General features: G+C 44.3%; 1 protein-coding gene across 1 annotated transcript in view; it reads right to left on the reverse strand.

The window, feature by feature from the left end:
- Positions 1–16,563, reverse strand: part of LOC141107689 (cytochrome P450 2B4-like) — a 94,133-nt gene extending 77,570 nt beyond the window's left edge. Inside the window, exon 1 of the mRNA XM_073598592.1 lies at positions 16,333–16,563. Coding sequence (XP_073454693.1) covers positions 16,333–16,512 — 180 coding nt within the window. The 5' untranslated portion in view covers positions 16,513–16,563. The remainder of the gene's footprint in view (positions 1–16,332) is intronic.
- Positions 16,564–20,476: the final 3,913 nt, after the last annotated feature.

The following is a 20,476-nucleotide window of genomic DNA, read 5'->3' on the forward strand; positions in this document are numbered from 1 at the left end:
CTGATCAGCTCTATGGTCAGCTGGCTGAATCACCGGCTGCATTCTCAGGTTCCCTGTTGGGACAGGAGAGCCAGAGAAAAACATGGAAGACGGTGGGGGGGGCATTCCCTCCCACTGCTTGTAAAAGCAGTCTAGAGGCTAATTAGCCGCTAGGATTGCTTTTACATGAAAGCCGACCGCTGGCTGAAAAGAATGATACCAAGATGATACCTAAACCTGCAGGCATCATTCTGGTATAACCACTCAAAGTCCAGCAACATACCAGTACATTGCTGGTCCTTGTTGGGCATACATTGTAAACTTTTTTTTCATGCAGCCTGTGGGCTGAACGAAAAAAAGATCTTGATCGGTGGGTATGCCCACCATTAGAATACCTCCCTTCATCCACCCACTTCTAATGATGGGCATACATGCACCGTTTTATATATGCCGAAGCATGGAGGCATCCTCCCACAAAAGGCAGGAGCAAATCGCTCCTCCACCCACTGCTGCCCCCACGCTTCGGCATATATGCTGAAGTATGTAACTGTGGTGGTGAAATCACCTCCGACAGCGCTGGAGTCACGGCTTTATGTATCGTGGGAGCAAACGCTGTTGCTGTCAAGATAAATAAATCCGCGCTGCAACTGAATGGCGTACCTGCTAAGCAAATGATGGTAAACAAAGTAACATTACAGTATAACAGTAATACTTACCATACCTGCAAAGCAAATACAAAAAAAAAAACATAGTAAAAAATAAAACATTTAACGCAACCTGTGCCTACCTAAAATATATATATGCCGAAGCATGGGGGCATCCTCCCACAAAAGGCAGGAGCAAATCACTCCTCCACCCACTGCTGCCCCCACGCTTCGGTATATATGCTGAAGTATGTAACTGTGGTGGTGAAATCACCTCCGACAGCGCTGGAGTCACGGCTTTATGTATCGTGGGAGCAAACGCTGTTGCTGTCAAGATAAATAAATCCGCGCTGCAACTGAATGGCGTACCTGCTAAGCAAATGATGGTTAACAAAAAACAAAGTAACATTACAATATAACAGTAATACTTACCATACCTGCAAAGCAAATACAAAAAAAAAAACATAGTAAAAAATAAAACATTTAACGCAACCTGTGCCTACCTAAAATATATATATGCCGAAGCATGGGGGCATCCTCCCACAAAAGGCAGGAGCAAATCGCTCCTCCACCCACTGCTGCCCCCACGCTTCGGCATATATGCTGAAGTATGTAACTGTGGTGGTGAAATCACCTCCGACAGCGCTGGAGTCACGGCTTTATGTATCGTGGGAGCAAACGCTGTTGCTGTCAAGATAAATAAATCCGCGCTGCAGCTGAATGGCGTACCTGAAAACAAAAAAATGGTTAAAACACATTAAACTATAAAAAAAATTACATACCTGAAAAGCAAACATGATAAAACATAACAATAAAACATTGCAGAATAGAATACAGTAAAAAAGAGCAGAACAATAGAGAGAAAATAGAGAGAGAGAGAGAACAATAAAACGACAACTATTTTTGGTTTTTTTATTTTATATTTTTTTTGTGTATTTTTTTTTTTTTTTTACTTTTTTTTTTTATAACTGTAACTTTTAAAACTGTAACGGTTCCAGGTTTGGGTCTCTCAAAATGCGATGGCATCTTGGGAGACCCTGTGAAAGTGTGTCCTAGTCTGTGCAGTGCTGTACCCTACGCTAAAACTCAGCTAGTGTATGGTAGCGTTCAAAACATTCACCAATGCAAAGACCAGGATTGCCAGGACAGGAGGGACAATAATACCGGGTGTCACGCCTAAATCCGCGCTTGCTGCAGACACGACATTTTCTTTGGGGGGCTCGTTGGGTAGGGGTACTCGGGATGGCATAAGGAAAATGCCTCTCATGCAGCCGGCCTACTGCATTTGGTTGGGGAAGGTGAGGTGGAGCACCGTCTGGAAACAGAAGGGCTCTGACGATCTCTTCCTGGAATTTAAGGAAGGATCCAGTCCGTCCTGAAGCTCTGTATAGCACATGAGCGTTCAGCAAAGCCAATTGAAATAAGTATACAGACACTTTTTTGTACCAGCTTCTGGCCTTACGGGCAATTAGGTGCGGCGCCAACAACTGGTCATTGAGGTCCACCCCTCCCATATTTTGGTTATATTCGTGGACACAGAGGGGTTTCTCCACAACACCAGTCGCCGTAGTAATTTGGGTCGTCGTGTCTGCATGAAGGGAGGTAAGAACGAAAACATTCTTATTGTCCCTCCACTTCATAGCGAGCAAGTTATTACACTGCAAGCAGGCTCTCTCCCCCAGCCTAAGACGGGAATCTACAAGCCGCTGAGGAAAGCCCCAGCGATTAGGTCGCACAGTGCCACATGCTCCAATTTGATGATCAAAAAGGTGACTAAAAAGTGGCACGCTCGTGTAATAATTGTCCACGTACAAGTGGTACCCCTTTCCGAATAAGGGTGACACCAAGTCCCACACTATCTTGCCAGCGCTTCCTATGTAGTCAGGGCAGTTTGTCGGCTCTACGTGACTATCTTTGCCCTCGTAAACCATAAATCTACATGTATAGCCTGTGGCCCTGTCACAGAGCTTATACATCTTGACCCCGTATCTGGCACGCTTGCTGGGAAGGTACTGTTTGAATGACAAGCGGCCAGAAAATTTAATCAGGGACTCATCAACGCAGACAACTTGATGGGGAGTAAACAAGTCTGCAAAACGTTGGTTGAAGTGGTTTACGAGGGGCCGAATTTTGTAGAGCCGATCGTATTCAGGGTCTCCACGAGGACGACAGAGTTCATTGTCGTTGAAGTGCATGAACCGCAAAATCTGCTCATATCGTGCCCTGGTCATGGAGGCAGAGAACACGGGCATATGGTGAATTGGGTCAGTGGACCAATATGACCGCAACTCACTCTTTTTGGTTATGCCCATGTTGAGGGAAAGGCCCAGAAAGATCTTAAATTCGGAGACCGTAATTGGTCTCCAATCTCTGGCAAGGGAGGACTGGGGAATAGTGGCGATGTGTTGACCAGCGTATAAATTGCTTTGGTCCACAATAGATCTATAGAGATCTTCGGTGAAAAACAGTGAATAAAAATCCAGTGGCGTAAAATCAACTGTTTCCACCTGAATTTCGGGTTGGCCAGTGAATGGGGGCAATACGGGTGCTGCAGAAGTGGTGGGTACCCAATTCGGATTGGCGAATGCAGCAGGAAGGGCACTATGGGCACGACGGGCCTGTGTTCGTCTTCTTGGTGGCAGCGGGACCCTACTAGTGCTTGCCACCTCACCAGCTTGAACTGCACTTATGGGACTGGCCACGTCACCACGTGATACTGCAGTGCTGGTTGTACGACCAGGGTGTACTAGGCCGCTGGTGCTTGCCAGTTCACCAGAAGGAATAGCGGCACTAGTACTGCTCTGCTCCATACGAGGGACCTGCGGTTCTTGCACTTCAAGGACAGAAGAAGAAGTTCGGGGTCTGGTACGCCTGACCCTAGCAGGGACCACAACTCCGTCGTCAGAGCTATCTGTCATGGAGCCGCTGTCCTCTACAGGATCGTATTCTGAGCCTGAACTTGACAGATGAGTTACTTCCTCTTTACTATCTGTCATGCTCAGAAACGTGTAGGCCTCTTCACTAGTGTACCTTCGATTTGCCATTTTGGGCTCTAAATTTAGGGGTACACTAGTGAGACTCACAGGCAAAAAAGCTCCTGACTGTCAGCGACTGATTCAAAACGCTACCAAAAAACTATTAGCGATCGCAGGGATCAGGCCTGACTCTGCGAACGCTGCAGTTATGTGTGCTTAGTGTTTTGTGACTGTTATCGATCGATACTGCACTTGGGTGGGCTGGGCTGGGCCGAGGAGCAAAACGCAGGTGCTAGCAGGTATCTGGGCTGATCCCGCTAACACTGCGTTTTTTTGGGGGACCCTAAACTTCTGGGGAGTATAGATCTGATCGGATCAGATATCGATCCGTTCAGATACTATAGCACTAAGGGAGGTGTATGCTGCGTGCGTGGGTGTTAGCGGTACTGGCGCTAACCTGACGCTGCCTGGGGCGACGCAGACCTTTTCTGACCCTAAAAACTTAACTTATATCACCGCCGGGCAATTAGAGGGTTAAACCTTTATAAGGTAATAAACGGCGGGTGCCCTAAAACTATAATAAACTATAATAAACTATAAAAAACTACAAAAAACAAACCAACTAACCAGCGTCACCCGTAACAATTATATGGTGATCACTGGTGAAAGGGTTAACTAGGGGGCAATCAAGAGGTTAAAACCTTTAGAAGGTAGTATATGGGGGTCCCTGTCGCTATAAAAAACACTGACGGCGAACCTATATACTTACCTCCCTAACTAGCGTCACCTGTGTCACTAATACAGCGATCAGAAAAACGATCGCTTAGTGACACTGGCGACGGGGGGTGATCACGGGGTTAAAACTTTATTAGGGGGGGTTAGGGGGGTACCCTGGACCTAAGGGGGGTTACCTTAGACCTAAAGGGGGCTAACCTAACTGCCCTAACACTTGTAACTGACACAAACTGACACCAATGCAATAATCAGAAAAAAAAAAAACTGCTATTGGTGTCAGTATGTGTGGGGGTACAGGGGGGTGATCAGGGGGTGACTGGGGGGTGACAGGGGGGTGACAAGTGTGCCTGCGTGTTCTACTGTTAGTGTAGTGTTGGTGCACTTACTTGGATGTCTTCTCTCCTCGGCGCCAGATCAAAAAGACCGGCTCGAGGAGAGATGACATCACTTCCCCCGCTTCTGTTTACATTCACAGAAGCCGAGGAAGCTCGTCATTGGCCAGGAGCGATCGCGAGGGGGGAGCCACGAATGAGTGGCCTCCCCCTCACCTTCGATCGACCCTGACCTCGATCCGACCGCCGCTGGCACCGGGGGGGGGTCCGATTGGACCCCCCACCCGCGGGCAGGCAAGGACGTACCTGTAAGTCCTTTTGCCTGCCCGTGCCATTCTGCCGACGTATATAGTCGTGCGGCGGTCGGCAAGTGGTTAAGGAACAAGCTTTTTTCTGACACTTGTTGTTTACACGTTAAAATCTTTATTTTTATTTTTGCTACTAGAAAATTACTTAGAACCCCCAACATTTTATATATATATATATATATATATATATATATATATATATATATAAAATATTTCTTAGCAGACACCCTAGAGAATAAAATGAAGATTGTTGCAATACTTTGTCACACCATATTTGCGCACCGGTCTTACAAGCGTCATGCTTCAAAATTGTGCCCACTCGTGGAATGGCGACAAACTTTGGCACTTAAAAATCTCCATTGACAGCGTTTAAAAATGTCTACAGATTACCAGTTTTCAGTTACAGATGAGGTCTTGTGCTAGAATTATTGCTCTCACCCTAACGACAATACCTCACATGAGTGGTTTGAACACCATTTACATATGTGGGCGTGACTTGCGTATGCGTTCACTTCTGCGCGCGAGCTCGGAGGGACACTTTACATTTTTTTTTTATTATTATTTATTTTACTTTTTTATTTTTTTATTTTTAAACTATCCCTTTAAAAAAAAATATTGGATCACTTTTATTCTCATTACAAGGAATGTAAACATCCCTTGTAATAGAAAAAAGGAATTCCACCATCTACAAAAATATAAAGTTTTATTACAATACAAAATACAATATATTAAAAAAAACTATTTCTATCTGAGAAATTGCATGAATTGCTGGAAACATGTAACAATACTTTACAAAGTGGTTGTAAACCCACATGAAAAAAAAAGACCTGCAAGACAAAGGCATAATGAGCTGGTATGCATAGCATACTAGCTTATTATGTAATACTCTCATGAGATCGAAGCCCCCGCAGCGGTGCCCATACACAGCCTTGGCCGGCGACATTTCTTCCCGGAGTTACTTCCAGGTATGGCGGCTCCGGCACTGTCATTGGCACGCGCGCGCGGGGCCGCCGGCAGCGGCACACTCACTGAAGCAAACGGCACGTACGTGCCATTGCTTCAGTGCGCATGTGCCAATGACGTCGGCACATGCAGATACAGGGGATATCCATGGTAGCTACAGGTAGGCCTTAGTATAGGCTTACCTGTAGTCAAAAGTGGTCTGTAAGGGTTTACAACCACTTTAAGATATCTCTGGTGTACCCAATGTTTCTGGCTTGAATGCCTTTCTTCGGGGGTTTATACAGAGAGAGCAGTAAACGTACAATATATCTATCAAGGAAAATAACAGTAATATTATATCAAACATCACAATAGACCGTACTTCAAGCCCATAATATAGTAAACATCAATGAAAATCACATACCACTGGTATCTTGTGACTTCAAGCATGAATAAAAACAAGAAACAAACAGAGGACCTAGACAGGGTCCCATAGCAGATAGGGTACCAGACAGGAGAGATGCAAATTCGGCCGTCCCCCAAGGCGGCGGGTAAACCTGAGAACAGGGGTCCCAGTGGTGAGACACCAAAGTAATGTGGCCTAAGGAATTCAGAAAAATATATAGTGTGGTGATATGCATATCCTCACCTTCAATAACTGTATATTATATATGGCATGTATACTTCATATGTGCTTTGTGAGGAAACAACAGTCTTATTAAAAGGTTTAAGCTTTTGTCCAGAATCAGATGTAGATAAATTCGAAGTGATAAAAGATTTACAACTCTTTGCTAGAAAACTCATGCTTAAAAGTACGTATAGCAAAGATATGACATCCACAGAAACAAAGACTAAAAACGATAAAGCCTTGGACGATATTATCAGTCTACTCAACGAACGGAATGAGACTGACCTGATTGATCGAGTAGATATCGATCGGCTCCTCAATACACATATCACCACTCACACTGAAAGTCAAGGTACCATTTCTAAATGGTACCATTTCTAAAAGGGAAAGCTCTGCTGATTTTATCATCCAATCATGTGCAAGCTAAAATGCTGTTTTTTTATTTTCTCTGCATGTCCCCCTCGGATCTACAGCAACTGCACTTCGAAGTGCACTTTCAGTGCAATTTCAAGAGTACTTGTAGTTTGCACTTGTAGTGCAAAGTGGATTTGCCTTTTGTAAATAACCCCCAATATGTCTGCCCAATACAGATTGGCTATACAAACTCTGAGCAATCAACATCAGTTAATGATAAAGCCAGCAGACAAGGGAGGGAATAGTGTTAACATGTCCAACTTTCACTATAAAGCTATGTGTCTAAAAATCCTTTAACAATAAAGAATGGTACAGACCTAGCTCTAGATTATCAATTGAGAGATACAATAAAGAATTTTACCTCTTGGCTGATAATGCATATTTGAACAATATTATCAACAAACTGAGATTTAATACGAACCCCATATCCCAAAATACCGACTTTTTACAGTTTACCCAAAATTCATAGGGATGAAAACAAATCCCCCAGGAAGACCAAGGTGGGATAACAGAAAATCTAAGCAAATTCATTGACGAACAAATTAGATCATATGTTACTAATTTACCTTTGTAAATTAGAGACACTATGCACCTTCTTCAAAACCTTGAGGAACTGGTGGTGCCGCCAGATGCCCTACTGGTGGCTGTAGATGTTGAAGCTCTTTATAGCTCCATCCCCCACCAGTTGGGCATCTTGGCTATTGGACATGCCATATCCCAATCACACAGGGATAATCAGGCTTTCAATGAGTTTGTTCTCCTTTCCCTAGAATATATACTTACGCATAATGTGTTTTCATTTTATGGCACCCACTTCCTCCAGATGCAAGGTATGGCAATGGGGACATGCTGCGGCCCATCTTATGCTAACTTGTACCTGGGGGAGTGGGTGCAGTCCTTCTTGTCGGATGATAATCTTACACAATTCACAGACAAGATTTTGACATGGTATCACTATATAGACGACTAGGGATGAGCTTCGAGTTCGAGTCAAACTCATGTTCGACTCGAACATTGGCTGTTCGCAAGTTCACCGAACAGCGAACAATTTGGGGTGTTCGTGGCAAATTCGAATGCCGCGGAACACCCTTTAAAAGTCTATGGGAGAAATCAAAAGTGCTAATTTTAAAGGCTAATATGCAAGTTATTGTCATAAAAAGTGTTTGGGGACCTGGGTCCTGCCCCAGGGGACATGGATCAATGCAAAAAAAAGTTTTAAAAACGGCCGTTTTTTCAGGAGCAGTGATTTTAATAATACTTAAAGTCAATCAATAAAAGTGTAATATCCCTTTAAATTTCGTACCTGGGGGGTGTCTATAGTGTGCCTGTAAAGGGGCGCATGTTTCCTGTGTTTAGAACAGTCTGACAGCAAAATGACATTTTGAAGGAAAAAACTCATTTAAAACTACCCGCGGCTATTGCATTGCCGACAATACACATAGAAGTTCATTGATAAAAACGGCATGGGAATTCCCCAAAGGGGAACCCCGAACCAAAATTAAAAAAAAAAAATGACGTGGGGGTCCCCCTAAATTCCATACCAGGCCCTTCAGGTCTGGTATGGATATTAAGGGGAACCCCGGCCAAAATTTAAAAAAAAAATGACGTGGGGTTCCCCCTAAATTCCATACCAGACCCTTCAGGTCTGGTATGGATTTTAAGGGGAACCCCGCGCCAAAAAAAAAAAAAAAAAAACGGCGTGGGGTCCCCCCAAAAATCCATACCAGACCCTTATCCGAGCACGCAACCTGGCAGGCCGCAGGAAAAGAGGGGGGGACAAGAGTGCGGCCCCCCCTCCCTCCTGAACCGTACCAGGCCACATGCCCTCAACATTGGGAGGGTGCTTTGGGGTAGCCCCCCAAAACACCTTGTCCCCATGTTGATGAGGACAAGGGCCTCATCCCCACAACCCTGGCCGGTGGTTGTGGGGGTCTGCGGGCGGGGGGCTTATCGGAATCTGGAAGCCCCCTTTAACAAGGTGACCCCCAGATCCTGGCCCCCCCCCCCTGTGTGAAATGGTAAGGGGGTACATAAGTACCCCTACCATTTCACGAAAAAAGTGTCAAAAATGTTAAAAATGACAAGAGACAGTTTTTGACAATTCCTTTATTTAAATGCTTCTTCTTTCTTCTATCTTGCTTCATCTTCTGGTTCTTCTGGTTCTTCTGGCTCTTCTGGTTCTTCCTCCGGCGTTCTCGTCCAGCATCTCCTCCGCGGCGTCTTCTGTCTTCTTCTCCTCGGGCCGCTCCGCACCCATGGCATGGGGGGGAGGCTCCCGCTCTTCTCTTCTTCTCTTCTTCTTTTCTTCTTTTCTTCTTTTCTTCTCTTCAAAAACTGTCTCTTGTCATTTTTAACATTTTTGACACTTTTTTCGTGAAATGGTAGGGGTACTTATGTACCCCCTTACCATTTCACACAGGGGGGGGGCCACCTTGTTAAAGGGGGCTTCCAGATTCCGATAAGCCCCCCGCCCGCAGACCCCCACAACCACCGGCCAGGGTTGTGGGGATGAGGCCCTTGTCCTCATCAACATGGGGACAAGGTGTTTTGGGGGGCTACCCCAAAGCACCCTCCCAATGTTGAGGGCATGTGGCCTGGTATGGTTCAGGAGGGAGGGGGGGCCGCACTCTCGTCCCCCCCTCTTTTCCTGCGGTCTGCCAGGTTGCGTGCTCGGATAAGGGTCTGTTATGGATTTTTGGGGGGACCCCACGCCGTTTTTTTTTTTTTTTTTTTGGCGCGGGGTTCCCCTTAAAATCCATACCAGACCTGAAGGGTCTGGTATGGAATTTAGGGGGAACCCCACGTCATTTTTTTTTTTAAATTTTGGCCGGGGTTCCCCTTAATATCCATACCAGACCTGAAGGGCCTGGTATGGAATTTAGGGGGACCCCCACGTCATTTTTTTTTTTTAATTTTGGTTCGGGGTTCCCCTTTGGGGAATTCCCATGCCGTTTTTATCAATGAACTTCTATGTGTATTGTCGGCAATGCAATAGCCGCGAGTAGTTTTAAATGAGTTTTTTCCTTCAAAATGTCATTTTGCTGTCAGACTGTTCTAAACACAGGAAACATGCGCCCCTTTACAGGCACACTATAGACACCCCCCAGGTACGAAATTTAAAGGGATATTACACTTTTATTGTTTGACTTTAAGCATTATTAAAATCACTGCTCCTGAAAAAACGGCCGTTTTTAAAACTTTTTTTTGCATTGATCCATGTCCCCTGGGGCAGGACCCAGGTCCCCAAACACTTTTTATGACAATAACTTGCATATAAGCCTTGAAAATTGGCACTTTTGATTATTCATGTTCGTGTCCCATAGACTTTAACGGTGTTCGCATGTTCGAACGAACTTTTTTCCTGTTCGCATGTTCTGGTGCGAACCGAACAGGGGGGTGTTCGGCTCATCCCTATAGACGACATTTTGATTGTCTGGAATGAATCGATCAACCTACTTAATCAATGAATTAAAGCTATGAACATTAACACATGTAATCTGAGGTTTACTATGACATGTAAGTGAAAGATAAGAACTACAGAATATGGGACTATCTGCTCCCATAACAACGGTATTTAACATCAAAGTAGCAACGTATATACACGGTGTGCCGTTCGTAAGTGTTTGAAGTGGTTGTAAATCTTTACATATACCCAATGAAGTGACTATACTTAGATGATACACAAAGATGAAACAAATACTCCTACATAAATTATACCTATTTATCTGCACCCATCTGTCCTCTACATTTGTTCAAAGTGCAGAATTTACACAGAGTCTCTCAACTCTGAGAAGCAGTGGCGGGGAGTTGAAGCTACACCGTGCAGAGCTTAGTGGGATCTGATTGGAGGGAAGGGACACACCCCCCTTCACACAACACACCGGAACAGAGCTGAGGCTGTCAAACACAGGTTGTGTGCTGGAGCTCCCTCCCCGTCACCTTTTTTTCTCTTGGTGTCAGAAAAACTTGTCAGAAGTGACTCATGCAGAGGAAGAATGCAGCAGACAGAAATTACACTTAGTGCTCTGGATTGAAACAATTACACACTATAGATGTATATGCTTTGTTCATATTTCACGTCTGAGGTTTACAAACACTTTAAGAAATGGTAAGCTGAAATATGTTAATAGTTTGTTTTTAGGTTTAGAGAAGCTTTAAATAACTAATTATTTTAATATGCAGGATAATAGCAGCTCACTGTAGAAATTCGGCAATACCATACGCATGTGTGGGAGTGACATCATATCGACCCATCCAATGAAAGTGCCATTTGGGGAGCTCCATGAGTCTTAGGACCCACTTCCTGTTTGGTCAGGAGGAGAAGCCTCACCTCTTCCCTCGGCTGGAGCAAGCAGCAGCAGCCCTACCCCTCGTCCTCTAATAAGGTGAGCCTGCCGGCTTCCCGTCCATCACCTGCGGGGGCCACTGCTGATGTAGTATATTTAAAGTGATTGTAAGGGTTTGTTTTTTTTTTTTTTAAATAACAAACATATCATACTTACCTCCACTGTGCAACTCGTTTTGCATGTTTCGAGTGGCCCCATTTTGAGTGGCCCCAATCTTTGTCTTCTGGGGTCCCTCGGCGGCTCTCGCGGCTCCTCCCTACATCAGTTAACCCCCTAGGAGAAGCACTACTTGCGGGTGCGCTCCCGAGTCCAGCATTCACCGTTCATAGCCGACGAATGTATGACTCACCCCCCTCCCCATGCATCCTATGCATTAAGGTGAATGAATCATTGAATGAATGAATAATTTTTATAGCGCTACATATGCAAACTAAATCGCCTCAAGGCGCTTTTGCCGCCAGTGTCTGCCTGGGTTTTCAGAAGAGATGGGTCTTGAGCTTCTTCCTGAAGGCCAGATGGTTTTCTTCCGAGCGGATGTCCGCGGGTAGAGCGTTCCATAGCCGTGGTACTTGGACTGGAAACCTTCTTTTGCCTTTTAATTTATAACGGGTCTTGGGGATGTGGAGGAGGTTCTGGTTAGTTGACTGGAGTGGGTGACCTGGGGTGTAGTGCTTTATTTTGTCGCAGAGGTATTATGGGGCTTTTCCTTCTGTACATTTGTGAGTGAGGCAGAGGGTCTTAAATGTAACCCAGTCCTTCACGGCTAGCCAATGGAGGGTCCTCAGGGCCAGGGTGATTCCCAGGGTTTCTCCAGTTACCAGTCTGGCTGCTGTGTTCTGGACGGTCACTGGCCTCCTAGCCCCCCCATTTTACTTACCTGAACCCCTTCATTCAGTCGGCGGGGACGCACTGTCTCTCTCTCCACGGGCACCCGGCTCTTGATTGGATATTTTGATAGCAGCAGCTGCCGTCAATCAAATCCAATGACGCGGGGAGCGGGGCCAAGTCCTGCATTTGGTCTCTATGGACGCCAAACGCTGGACTTGGGAGTGCACCACAAGGTAATCCCCTGGGAGAGCGCTTCTCCCAGGGGGTTATCTGATGTGGGGAGGAGCCGCAGGGGGACCCCAGAAGACGAGGTTCGGGGCCACTCTGTGCAAAACGAGCTGCACAGTGGAGGTAAGTATGATATGTTTGTTATTTAAAAAAAAAAAAATACCCTTACAATCACTTTAAGCTGGATACACACTATCCAATTTTCTGTAGATTTTTTCCTTTAAATTTACCAAAACCATATAATATGAGGTAAAACCTTAAGAGTTTCAATTTGTATGCATTCAGGCAGGCCCTTGCACTACATGGTTTTGGTAAATCTAAAGGAAATGTGACAACAAAAGTTGTATAGTGTGTATGCAGGGCCGCATTTCCCACAATGCCACCGAGGCCAGGCGGCAGTGGTGTACGAGGCCAGGCCTCAGTGCGGCAGTGGTGTAGGGGCGGCAGGGAGGGCTGGGCCGGGGCACAGAGTGGAAATTTTCCCCCGGGCTGCTCCGATGTCCTGCACAAAGGCCGCTGTGCTTCTGGCTCAGAACTTCGGGAGCTGGCCGGGTACTACTGCTCGAGTGGCAGGCATAGCTGGATTCTATGCTGCGGGTCGGCAAAGTGTTCTGTGACAGCTGATGGATGTTGGCTGCACCTATCATAGGGCTCACAGTCGGCGTTGCATACAGAGCCCAGCCAGTACAGCCCCTTCCCTCCTCCACACGAATGCCTCCTCCTGCCGTTCTCGCCCTGTGCCCGCCCACACTCCAGGCAGCCCGTGTGCTGCAACTAGGAAGAGGATATGTGGGTGGGAAAGGTAAAACAGAGCAGTCAGAAGCCACATCCTAAAAATGAAGCCCATGACTGAACCTTCTGGGATATCCAAGTAAGCGAGCTGAGACCAGCCTCTCCCCCCTCCTACTTCTTACCCTTCCTGCTCTCTCTCCCCCTTCCTCCTCGTTCTTCTGCAACTAAAGTTTTCTTATAGCAGCCTGTACAGTACCTGGTCCTGTGTGCTATGTAGTGGGCTCACACTGGTTTGGCTGCAGTGTTGGTGTATTCACAGTCTTCCTGCAGGTTACCCCCAGTCCCATGGACTTATATTAGGTTGCATGTTTTAGACACATTCTTTGAAAGTGCACAAAAAGTGCTACATCTTTGGTGCATTTTCAGAAAACACAGCAAAACGCACAACCTATTAGAAGTCTATGGGACTGAAGCTAAGGAAAACCACCAGTACACCAGCACTGCAGCCAAACCTCAGCGCACCAGTGTGAGCCCAAAAGGCTTGTACCCACTTACAGCAGGCACTGCCACTCCACTGAAAAGTGATCAATGCTCAGGTCACTTTTCAGGGGCAGTCGACAGGCAGAGAGGAGTTGATATCACATTTCCTCCCTGCCTGTTTTAACTTCCTTATTGCCAGTCCCTCCAGGTAATGGCGCGGTTCACTTCGTACTCCACCTTATTTCCATTACTCTCTTTTGGTATTAGATGTGCTCTCACCTTATTGTTTCCACATCTGATACATAAAGAGAGTTATGGAAATAAAGTGGAGTACAAAGTGAATTTCTGCACCTAAGTTGAGCACACCTTTCAGAACGTTTGAGCATATTGTTAAACCCAGAGAGAGGCGAACTTAAAGCGGAGTTGCGCCCGCCCCTTAAAAAATTCAAAGTCAGCAGCTACACATACTGTAGGGGGTATGTGATGTAAAGAGGGGACTGAGGACACTGATGTAAAAGGGGGTCTGTGATGTGAAGGGGGGGACTGAGGACACTGATGTAAAAGGGGGTCTGTGATGTGAAGGGGGGGACTGAGGACACTGGTGTAAAAGGGGGTCTGTGATGTAATGTGAAGGGGGGACTGAAGACACTAATGTAAAAGGGGGTCTGTGATGTGATGTGAAGGGGGGGACTGAAGACACTGATGTAAAAGGGGGTCTGTGATGTGATGTAAAGAGGGGACTGAAGACACTGATGTAAAAGGGGGTCTGTGATGTGATGTGAAGGGGGGGGGACTGAGGACACTGATGTAAAAGGGGGTCTGTGATGTGAAGGGGGGGACTGAGGACACTGATGTAAAAGGAAGTCTGTGATGTGATGTGAAGGGGGGGGACTGAAGACATTGATGTAAAAGGGGGTCTGTGATTTCTGCACTAGCAAAACACAGGTCTCTGCAAGGGCAATAGAAAAAAAAATGTTTTCTATGTGTGTTGAGCAGTGTGGTGCAAAATGCATACTGTTTCTATACACTGCAACTGAGCTGTGGTGCATAAAAATTAATGAAATGTATTTGCATAAAGAACTATTTACGATCATAATTGGGTCAAGAAAGACCGAACAGTTTAGCTTTACTTGCATTGAGTCAGAACTTTTAAATACTTTGTCCTACAAGGATATTATCGATGAGTTTGCCAAAAGAAAAGTTAGAACTAAAAAAGTTGTAGGGAGTTTACTGCTACTAATCTTTAAAAGGCATTTTCTGCATTACAGAGTATTTTCAATCTGTACAATTAAAGCCAGTTATTTTCAGTGTTCTCATGGGGGGGGGGGGGGGGGGGCGACATTGAAGGACCCGGCCTTGGGGCGGCAAAGGGAGTAAATCCGGGCCTGTGTGTATGGGGTCTTAGGCAAATGTTTCCTTTCAAAGGATAACCGCATCTAAAAACAAACATGTAAGTGTGGAATTCTCATTCCCTCCTTATCTTGTGTGGCATTGATTGTAGAGACCTTAGGTACAAACAACACTTCATACTATGCAATGGCCTACTTGAATCTGGTTGCTGAGGGGCAACAGAGACAGATCCACTTTCAGACACTGTAATAACTAAGGCCCTATACCTGTAGTCTCCAAACTGCGGCCCTTTGCTTGCCCTTACCTGTCTCTTGGGGCAGTTTTCCTCCCACTGATTCAAGACACTAACAATGGAGCATAATTCCTGTTACTGACATCAACGATGGGACACTATTCCTTCCCCTAATGCCATAATGCACTGTTTATTCCTGCTGATGCCAAGGCAATTTCTACCCCCGATGGCCACAGTACCCCCCCCCCCCCAAAAGTCTAATTAAAAGTAAACTGGCCCTTTGTTTAGAAAGTTTGGAAACCCCAGCAATGGCCTGTGTTATAAACACAGTAGACAACATGACTGGAGACAGTTCCTTCGGAACAGAACATTAGTGTAAAAAGGGTTAAGCAATGGCTAAGGGGTGGTTGGTGAGGTGGTAAAAATTTGATGGCAGGTTATTGATGGGAAAAAGTAAAAAAGGAAGAGACTTCTGCATCACGTGAATTAATGATCCCTCAGTCTGTACAATTCTGAGGAGGGAACAAGTCCCCACCCTCCCTCCATTTTTTGTTGTACTTTGTTGTTATGTTTAAAAAAAAAAAAAAAAAAAGGGTACTAAATAAAATCAATAATGAAAAAAAATAAAATAAAAAAATCGACTTGGGCTATGTATTGTGTCTGTTGTGTTAATGTTCTATACTCTTTTAGTTAAATCCTGGCTGCAATGTTTACTATTGGTTTATGTAATTTCTGTTTGCTGCAAACCAATTTTATTGTCACAGCTGGCAGTTATCCCTTTTGCGGGCTGTGGTGGCAAGTGGCTGATGGAGTCCATTGAATGGTGAGCAGGAAGCCCTTAGTAAGCCCCCTGAGCCTAACCTGGATGGCTGGGGGCTGAATTGGCTCCTAATAAGTAAGGAAAGTTGAGATTCGCCACTCAGCACTTAAAAGGGGATCTGGTGTTGGCTATAAATGTTTACTGGTTTGATGGTTAATTTACAATTGGCAAGCTGTGGCCAATACCTAAGTAATAAAAGTATCAACCCAATCAAAAAATAATTTTTTTGTCCAAGTGATTATTTTAGATTAATCTTATGGAGAAGCAAACAGTGGACCAGTCATGCCCTATGCCATTAATAACATTACTTAGTACAGGTCAATTGTATCCATTGTTAAAAGAGTGTAGAAGAAACTTACTTTCAACAGAGAGTTCACAATATTACTTCCTCTGAGCTCTAAAACACTCCCCAGTAGTGGAAGAGGTATTGGTCCAGGTGGAAGGTGCCCACGTCTCCAAAATGTCCTCACACCTAAATGCAAGATGAGAATGGAGAGCAGGAAAGCCAAAAGCAGAGTCATATCAGCTGGTAAATCCATGTCCGCTGTGTCCGTGTCTGATTATATGTGCAAAATACTGTGAATGTTTGGTAAGCTTTGTCTATTTATGCAGGTTTCATAATATAGGTGGAGCAAACATTTTGGACATCTTCCCACAGTGCTGGAATGCAAGATGACAAAAAACTCTGTTGAACTAATTCTTATACTGTATGAAAGAGAAACTTAGTATATAAAAAGTAATTACGCATACATTCACTATTACACTGAGGGTGTGTTTCAACACATACAGTACAGTGGAAAGAGAAAGTATTAACTGGTTATCTTCAGTAATTTGCAATAAAATGACTTAAACACTTTGGGTCTGATTTACTAAAACAAGAGAGTGCAAAATCTGGTGTAGTTCTGGATAGAAACCAATCAGCTTCCACTTAATTGAACAAACTGGAAGAAGCTGATTGTTACCATGCACAGGTGCTCCTAATTTTGCACTCTCCAGTTTTAGAAAATCAACCCCAATGTGCTTAACCACTGGGCACTTAAACCCCTTTCCTAACCAGACCAATTTTCAGCTTTCGGTGTTCTCACACTTTGAATGACAATTACTCAGTCATGAAACACTGTACCCATATGAAATGTTTGTCCTTTTTTTCACAAAAATAGAGCTTTCTTTTGGTGGTATTTAATCACTGCTGGATTTTTTATTTTTGTGCTATAAAAGAAAAAAGACTGTAAATTCTGTAAAAAAAAAAAAAAAATCTTTGTTTCTGTTAAAATTTATTGCAGAATATTGGCAGAATATTGGCAGAGTATTGGCGAGTATTGGCAGAGTACTGCAGATTATTGGTGAGTATTGGCGAGTATTGGCAGAGTATTGGCAGAGTATTGGCAGAGTACTGCAGAGTATTGGCAGAGTACTGCAGAGTTTGGGCAGAGTACTGCAGAGTATGGGCAGAGTACTGCAGAGTATTGCAGAGTATGGGCACTGAGCAGCGATGTGGGCACTACAGATCAAGCCCACAGAGCTGCGTCAAACGATCTCTCCCCCTCTCCCCTCGCACTGTACAGATCGGTACAGAGAGGGGAGGGAGGAACCGGGGTCATGACATGATTGCTCCGTCATTTACTGAGATCTGTGATGCGCCGGGTCTACACAGGTTTTTGAACCTTACACTCTGTACATAGCAAACTACAGAACTCTGTACTCTGTGCATAGCATGTCCTAAGGTTGTTGGGGGGGTTGAATTCCTGCACCTATTCTCTGATAGAAAAAAGCCCTGACAAGGATACAAGATCTTTCTCAGGATATGTAGAAATTGTGCTCAGCCTGAAAATATAAAACCAAGGCATCCACCAAATCTAAGGACTGGTAAGCTGAAATATATTAAATGTTTGTTCTTGAGTTTAGTTTACTTTTCCCAGGCTGGGCAAAGCACGGGGTCATTTAGAGTTTCAGGCAACTCTAGGTTAGATGGTCTGTAAATATGACAATGCTGTGCTGTTTCTAGATCCTGTTCAATATTTTCCTAATTCCATATCTCTCCACATCTAATTTTTGAATATTTCTGCATGTGTCTAGGTGTTCCAGCTACTCCTGTTGCGTTTTCAATAACATACATTTTCAAAAAAATGAAGCCATTGTCTGCAGGTTTGCAGACCTTTGAACTCAGCACAGCGATCTCCCCAAAAGAGATGTACGAAATGGTCAGACAGTTTACTGGTCCAGCATCTGTGAAAAGCTGAGATATCAATTTGGAGTGGATTGACCCTTTAACAGCTGTCTGAAGTGTTTGCAACTTTTATATTCCTTCACTTACTTACCTTCTATTTCAGGATACACTAAGAGGCTAAGCAGTGCATGCCGCAGACTGATGCTCAGAGTCTCAGTTGCTGCAAGAAATAGGTTGTGAATTGTATACAGGAGATTTTTCATAGTAAACTCTGTATTGGGGTCATCCTTCTCCTATGGATACAAAAGTGACACTTTACCATTGGAGAATAATTTACCGGTCAAAGCTTAATCCATCTAACATAGATAGGAGTCAACAGAATTTTGAGGTACCATGAATTATTCCATTGACAACAAATGAAAAGGCTAAAAAAGTGACAGTTTTATATACCATAGACTCTGGGGATTATCTATCCTTTGGCAAAAAGTGTTTGAATACTGTTCTGTATAAGTTCAGTAAAAGCACTAGAAGTTTCCTAAAATTGACTTTAGTTTCTCAAACAGCTACCACCCTCTTTCGTGTCAGCCCTTAGAGCCCTTTAGGCCAGAAGATAGCAAAATAACTTTACGAGACCCTGTCACCTGCCCATTCAGGGCAAAGTGACAGTATCTCCTAATAGTCCACCATCTCACAAGGTGTACATACCCATCCATGCCCCATCATTGCCTCCCCACTACAGCAGTCTACCCTGGAAAAGCATCCATGTCGGATGACATCAGAGCTTACCCAGTTGGATGTCACAGCTACCCCTATGTGACATTGTTTAGATGTAGGGATTTGCCACTGGGGAGATCAATACTTGGAAGCACTCTTCCATTAAACCAACAGAATAAGGGCTTATATAGGAAGTGAGGGATGGTGATTTAGTAAGTATTTATTTTTGGTGGGGCTATCAGGAGACACTGCCACTGTGCCTTGAATGCTATGTTTCAAAAGTGGAGGTCAAGCTATTCTAGTGGAGTATGAGATTTAGAGTACATAAGTCATGAATACTCTACAGCAGGTGTTTCAAAATTTGTATGCAAATGGTCAATTTACTGTCCTTTGGGCTTTAGGGGGGGCAGACGGTTGCTAGTGGGTGGAGAAAATGCCCTGGCATCAGTGTCCCATCATTGGATCTAAAAGGAGAAATAGTTCCCCATTGATGGTGCAGTAGAAAAAAATGGTGCCCCTAATTGGTGTCAATTGGTGAAATAGTGCCTCGAGGGCCAGATAAAGGCAAGAAAAGGGCCACATCCATCCCCCGGGCCACAGTTTGGAGACCACTTCTCTACAAGGATGAGTGTAGTTTGCTGCACTTTATACCAAGATTCACGGTTTCTTTTAACATCTTTAACATCCTGATTATTTGACCATTGTAGATATTTGATACCTTTTCCATCTTGATCAGGAAGCAGTCTACAAAATGTTTTGGCTTGCTGAGATCCAAGGTCTGCTGGCAGGATTTCACGATTTCGGCAACAAATTCAACCATTTCTTCTGAAAATGAGACTGCCTTGTGGTGAGGTCCCGGAATATAGCTCATTAGTGTTGGGAGAATGGTCTGGACCTGCATGAGCATAAAATATGTATTAATGGACCACAACCCACTTCATGCAGCTAACTGGTAGTAGTGCACAGTGCATTTGTGGGGAGCTCAATGGTCGTTTATTGCAGGGGGCCTAAACCCAGTCCCCATCAGAGTTACTGGTTGCATGAGTTCTTATAGTGAATTGTATTTCTTTTGAGCATTATAGTTTCTTTTCAGAATCAAATATATACAGTTCATAAGTTTAGTGTTTTCCACCACCCAGATAAGTTCCAGTGCTCCATTTATATCTGAGCAATTTAAAGTGTGATTTAAAGAATTTCAATTCTCAACACTTGGATTTCCATTATTTTCGATGGTGTCCAATCACATCTGAACATAATGTCACTTGAAGCTTAATGCCAGTTGCTTAAAAAATACACAATGTTGTTTGAGTTCTGCATTTTAGCCCCAATAGATTTCAATAGGAGCACCTTAAAACTGCATAATGCACATTTTTCTTGCGCTTCCTTGGCTAGTACCTAGCTATCCATTGGCAAAAAAAAAAACACTCAAGCCTGAAATGTGTGCAAAAACTCCTCTACAAAAGATTTAAAAAAAAATCAAAAACTTTCAGGTAGGACACAATCATATAGTTCCTGAGGTATTTGCAGTTCTCATTTCTGTTAACAACTGTCTCACATAGATCAACCCCCTGCTGTTGCCTCATACCTTGGGACTGGCCACAAACTTATAATTTGTAGTGTCA

This window comes from Aquarana catesbeiana, linkage group LG09 (genome assembly GCF_042186555.1).
Source record: "Aquarana catesbeiana isolate 2022-GZ linkage group LG09, ASM4218655v1, whole genome shotgun sequence".
Lineage (NCBI taxonomy): Eukaryota > Metazoa > Chordata > Amphibia > Anura > Ranidae > Aquarana > Aquarana catesbeiana.